Raw genomic sequence first — 6,072 nt, forward strand, 5'->3', positions numbered from 1 at the left:
TTGATTGCACATTTTTTGTGAACAACTCCATTTCTGTTAGTACCTCAGGGTTTACTGAATACTCTCCTCACAAAAATCCTGGTTGGTAAGGACTGTGGGCAGAACTGTCTATTATTTTTTGCACACCCTATACCCTGCACACTGCTTGCTACATAGCTAGGTATAATATGTGTGTGTGTGTGTGTGTGTGTGTGTGTGTTTAATTTAAGACTGAAAATAGCCAAAAGGGAAGAGAGAAAAGCTGGTTCCAAGAAAACCATTTACGATTGTGTGAAACGAGGTCCAAGCCTGAGGATATTGGAGCTTCGATGGTCCCTTTAACAGGCCCTCTCGCGCTATCGCCACTGGGATCACCACGTGCTCCCACGGCCCCTGCTCCAGAGAGCACCACGTGCTTCTGAGCCCTTTAACTCACAATTTGGTCCTTTAGTCACCACGTGACAGAAATCAGCTATTCCCATTGGCTGGGAGGTAGGGGGTAAGGGAGGAGGGGGGTTTGGTGGCGAGGTGTTGCGCGGTGACGCAGGGACGGCCCGGCTCCTCCCCCTCCTGGGCTCCCTCTCTCCCCCCTCCCCGGAGCCGCGCGAGCCCTCCCTCTCCCTCCCCCCTCAGCTCCTGGCCGGCGGCGGCGGCGGCGGCGGCGGCGGCAGCGGCGGCGGCGGAGGCAGCGGCTCTTGGAATGGAATGACATCACCGGCTGTGGGGAGCTGGAGCTGCTGGGAGAGCGCGAGCCGCAGTGTCTGTCCTCGCGCCGCCCGCCCGCGCGATCCCTGCCAGCCCCGGCCAGCGCGCTCCCGCTGCCTGCTCTGCTGCTCGGGCTGGCTTGCCTGGGAGAGCGCCGGGTCCAGACGGATTAAATGCTACGCCGCCGTCGCCTCTTCCTGCGAGGATGTAAGGGGGGCAAGAGCCGGGGGAGCCCAGCCCAGCCAGCCACCAGGTAAAATCTCAACCCAAGCCCTGAGGGTGGGGGTGGGGGGGTTGGAGGGCAGGGGGCAGCCGAGGAGGTGGGGGCAGTTGGCGGAGGGAACGGGGGATGGGGGGGCAATGGAGTCGCCGTAGTGTGGGATGGGATGCACACGGGCATTGTGTGATGGAGCCGGGGAATGATGCACCGGCGCACTCAGGCATTGTGAGGAGCTGAAAGGATGCTCCGGTACCCCCGGCTGCTGTGCTCGCGGATATGAGCTGGGGCGTTGTACAGAGGAGCCGGTGAGAAGGCACCGGGACAATGCCTGGGGCGGCGGGGATGGCCGGGGCTGGGGGTGGGGGTAGCTTTGCACAGGGACGAGAGGGGGGTGGGGACGGACGGGACTGGCTTCTAAACGTTGCACTAAGGAAGCGGGGTGTAGCTGGAAGCACTGTGAATTTGTGGTTGGAAGGGAGGGATGCGACCGACCAGAATGGCTTGGGCTAATGCCTGGGGGGAGGGGGGGAATACGCTGGAAAGCACTAGCTAAAGAATTGCCCTGGAAACTGGGCAGAAAACCTCCGAGCTTGGGTTGGTCGCGCCCGGGGATGATGCGGGCGGGGCAGGGAGTGCAGGAAAGGGGAAAGGAAGGGGACCCGGGATGCATGTAGCGGAGTGTGCAGGCGATGGCAGCGGAGTCCCGGGGCAGTTCTCTCCAATTAGGGCTGGGAGGATGGAGGAACGGCAGGCTGCTGAAGGCTGCGAAGACCCATGGCTATTCCGGGGACTAGTGGGGGTGGGGAGAGAGAGATGCACCACTGAATTACGGGGCATCGAGCCGAGGGGTGGGGGAAGCCCGAGAAAGGCTGAGTCCTGGAGCTTCATACCTTTAAAGGTAGAGAGGAAGAGGGCTGAACCCAGAGACTCTGGGAAGCTTGTTGAAGGGCTTTCTATGAACAAGAAGTCTCTTCCACTTCTCCCGCACCTGGGGAGCCCACAGCACCCTGCCTTCCTGACTCCCTACCTTCTGCTGCCATCCTCTCTCTCCTGCCATGCAGAGGGATCCGAAAAGTGGCAGGGGACTTCTCCCTATCCTTTTCCTCCCTCTTCAAGTCAGGTCTGCTGGCCTTGGTTGCTGGTCAGATCATGGACATCTCTTCTCCTCTGGGCACCAGAGGGCTCTCTCTGGCCCCAAGCCCCTTTCTCCTATGGGATTCCCCCCCTCTTTCTGTGCCCCCCCTTCCATTTACTATCCTGCCTTTCACCACACCCCTCTTCCCAAATGGGATTTAGCTCCTAGTTTCCTCTGAGCACCCTCCCACCCTTCCCACTCTCAGCTTTTAGCTCAGCTCAGTGTAGCTTGTACTCCGGAGCACCAAAGGAGTTAAGTCCCCCTCTCGTGACAAGTTAGGGGTTGGGGGCCCAAAGGGTAAAACCTTTGCCTCCCCCCAGCTCGAAGATGCTGGAAGCCTGGTTCACCTAAATGGGGTGTGTGTATGTGGGGGTGCTCTTAACCAAGATTTAGGACTGCTAAGACAATTTGGGACTTTTTGATCTGTCCCTACACTGCCGTGGCCAACCCTAATTCTCTTACCCCACAGTGCTGTTCTTAGGAGAGAAACATTTCTCTTGTCCACATAGGGAAGGGGAATGACAAATCATAGAATCAGAGCTGGAAGGTACCATAGACACCTTCCTCACTGTTTTGGGGAACAAACTCAGGCTTGGAATCATAACATTTCCAACCATCTCAGGTCCCCATGGAGGGAGGGAAGAAGTGTCTGTGACTGATGCCAGCCTGAAGCCCTTTCAGTTTGGGGAAAACCAAAAAGTCTGCACTAGCCTTTGGCTGGCTCTAGGAACGGGGATTTTCTGAGAGCTCTGCAGAAGGTGAAAGGGGGAAAAGCCTGGCAGGGGTCCCACCAGGGAGACCCTGGCACAGGGTTTTGAGTGAGTGTTCACGTGCTCAGAATTCTCCTGAAGCAGACTACTCCTGGGGTGCCAATTTGTCGGAGAGGATGAAGGGGGCTGCATTCAGGCGGAGAGGGAGACCTGGTTATTGCCTCCCCACCCTGCGGGGGTGGGTGGGTGGGTGCGTGCTTGAAGGAACATCTGTGGCAGCTATAAGTACAGGGAGAGGGTGGCGGCCTTTGAATTTGTGCTTCTCCGGGTCCTGGGTGCTCTGAAGGCGCTTAATAAATGCTTGTTGAATGGAAATGCATCAGTTGACTAGTTGTCTTAGGGCTGGGGCTGGGGCCGGTCACAACGGACGTCTTAGGGCTGGGACGGGGCGCTGGCTGCCTGGATGGACTGACAGACCTCCTCGCTCCGCACGTGGCGCCCGCCCGGGGATCCCGCCTGCACCGGGAAGGTGAGAACACGGAGGGCGTGCGTACGACTCATGCAACTTATGGGCTCCGTGGGTCCCTAGACCACGGTCGATCTCCTCCCGTCCTTCTCTTTCCCCTCCCGGAGCCACAGCCTGAAATGAAATCACTAAATCCCGGCCAGGGGTGGGCGCCAGCCCGCTGCCGCCGCAGCCCGGCAGTCGCCCCACCGGGCAGTCGCCCCTGGCCGCGCGAGCCGCTGGGGGGCGAGGGCGAGGGCAAGGGGAGGGGAGGGGCGGGGAGAGGAGGGCTGACGTCATTCCCGGAGGAGGCAGGGGCGGAGTTCCCTCCCCTCTCCCTTCCTCCATCCCCCTCACCCCCCATTGGCCGTTATCTAGCGCTTCGGCCGTTGGACTCCGCGTTCGAACTGTAACCGGTGGGGGGAGCGGGGGGGGGAAGAGAGAAAAGCTTGCGAGTGCGCACGCGCTGTGTGGGGGGGGTGCCCGGAGGTTGTGTTTGAAACCTGTCCCCTGAGTCTCTGAGGAATTGAGGGGGGTAGGGGGAAGGTGGCAGCCGGGAAGTGGGAAGCCCGGGCAGGGTTTTTTTTCTCTTTTTCTTTTCTATGTCCTCTCCGACCCCCGCTACAGTGAGGAGATTTCCCGCCCCTCCCCCCGGGCTGGTGCACTGTTTTGGGGGGCTGAGGGATACCCCCAAACCCAGCCGCCTCCCCGTGCACCTTGTAATGCCCCCTCACATGCCTCTCTGCTTGGGCTGGGCCTGCGGGGTTTCCCTTTCTGTGAGACTGGGAATGAGGGGGTCCTCATTTAGCAGGACATGGTATGGGGGGGACCCTATTTATCAAGACTAATGGGGAGGCTTCAGGGAAAGGGGGGAGGGAGGCATCCATACTCCTTTGGCCGAATAGCATCTCCCAACCAGACTCGGTAGGGACTCTCTTTTCTCCCCACCCCTTTAATGCTCCTATGGTTTTCTAGATCTGAAGCTTTTCTTTCTAGATCTGAAAGCTTTCTTGACGAGAGAAGGAGCAGAGCCTGGGAATTCATTAATTCATTACTTCATTAATTTGCTCATCAGCCATTTCTGGAGTGCCTACAGTGGGCAAGCAAGCCTCTGGGTGCTGGCTGCTGGGGAAATACAATGGGACTTTGGCCTGCGTGGGGTCGGGGGCAGATCTGTGAGGAGCAGCAGTGAGCCCCCTTAAGATTAAAAATAAAACAAAAACCAAATTGAAGCCTGGCTCCAAAGGAGAGAAGATGCAAGTGGCTTCTGTTCTCTCTGGGCTCGAGGGTTCCCCCCACCCCTTAAGCTTCAGGGCATCTCCTGTTGCTGATTTACTATCTTGGGAGCCCTCATCTCTCCCTGCAGCTGCTGTGAGTGCAGTGTGAAAAAAGCACCTGGCTGGTGCTAAAGTGGGGTGGGAGATGGACGGGGAGAAACGTGTGTGTGTTTGTGTTTTCTCCTTTTCCCTCAATTGTTCCCTTCACCCTTCTGGAAAAGTTGGCCAGTTGCCTCTGATGAGACACCAGCTGCTTCTGCTCAGGGCCTTATTAATGGGTTTAGGGATTTGAGGCGACTCTCCATTTGCATATTTCTCCCTCTCTCCATTTCCCAGGGTCTGGTGTGGCTTCCTATTCTGCCTCCCCCCACCATCCTCGCCTTCTGTGTCTCTTACTCTGCCAACTAGACCTTCATAGCTGCCACTGGCATTTACAGCTTTAAAAAGGGAGTTTGTGTAGTGGGAATAGTAGGTTTGAGGGGAAGGCTGGGGCTGGGATGTATCCTTGTCTGTGGTAGAGATATACAAAGAACCGGACTTGCTCCTGCTGTCTAGTGCTTTGAAGTAAAAGGAAACCACATGATGCTCTTTCTTCAGTATTCAGGAAAATGAGTTTTCTAGCAAGTGGGTTGGATCAAGTAAGAGATCCTTCTGTCCCAAAATGGACTCAGAGAACCAGATAAATGCAATTATCTTATTCCTCCAGATGGCCTAGAGACCATATTTATGTTATTTAGGGTGAACATTGGAACATCAGATTTTAGCATTAAAAGAGAATTTTGAGATTTTCTAGTTCATCTTACCCCTCCCTTATTTCACAGATGAGGAAACTGAGGACTGAAGAATTGACTTGCTCAAGGTCACACAAACTAGTAAGTGGCAGAGCTGTGATTCAAAGTCAGATCCCCTGTCTCCAAATTCAGCACTTTATCTATGAAATACCGGAGGAGAGGATCTCCCCTCCTGCCTTGACTTCCCTCTTATTCTGGGAAGAAAGAACAATGAAGGGGCCAGAGGTTTGGCTTTCCTGTTAAGACCTTAATTCATTTTCTTGAGTATTGAGTGGACAAGGTCCAAATTCCCTCCCCCATTAGCTGTTATAACTGAGGGCCCCGGGCAGGTCTGGCTCATAGCTTTGCAATGCTTTGCACTTAGTAGGCCCTTCATAAATGTTTAGTTTACTATAGCAAAGCATTTAAGAGGATGACAATGCACTTTTGGTGGGGGTGGAGGTGGGAGGAGTTCCCCCCCCATGGGGATCTCCACCTGCCCTGCCTAACGATGGCTTAATCGTGTGGAGAATTGATATAATTGGGCACAATATGCACAGTGAGCAAGGAGCAAACAAGGATGTGCCTGGAGAGATGGTACAACCTTAGTGAGCTAATGGGTCTTTTCCAACCCTTACCTCCCAGTCGATGACATCTTGGTGTCTGGGGAAATCACAGAGAGCTCCTGATGCCGTCATCCTGAAGAGTACCCTCCCTCTCCCCTACACACACACACACACACACACACACACACACACACACACACACACA

The 6,072-nt window shown here is 55.8% G+C and overlaps 2 protein-coding genes across 2 annotated transcripts in view; one reads left to right on the top strand and one right to left on the bottom strand.

Annotated features, from left to right (window-relative positions):
* Positions 1-690: 690 nt before the first annotated feature.
* LOC114035223 (basic proline-rich protein-like) lies at positions 691-3,554 on the bottom strand. The gene is made up of 4 exons (XM_027851294.1): positions 3,179-3,554; positions 1,495-1,794; positions 951-1,358; positions 691-881 (listed from the first exon to the last, which is right to left on the bottom strand). Exons 1-4 carry the CDS (start codon positions 3,552-3,554, stop codon positions 691-693), a joined length of 1,275 nt encoding a protein of 424 aa, XP_027707095.1.
* Positions 809-6,072, top strand: part of PTPRS (protein tyrosine phosphatase, receptor type S) — a 220,541-nt gene continuing 215,277 nt past the window's right edge. Inside the window, exon 1 of the mRNA XM_027850803.1 lies at positions 809-937. The gene's annotated coding sequence lies outside the window, so the exon portion shown is untranslated. The remainder of the gene's footprint in view (positions 938-6,072) is intronic.

Source organism: Vombatus ursinus, unplaced genomic scaffold (assembly GCF_900497805.2).
Source record: "Vombatus ursinus unplaced genomic scaffold, bare-nosed wombat genome assembly UNPS02009173.1, whole genome shotgun sequence".
NCBI classification, from domain to species: domain Eukaryota; kingdom Metazoa; phylum Chordata; class Mammalia; order Diprotodontia; family Vombatidae; genus Vombatus; species Vombatus ursinus.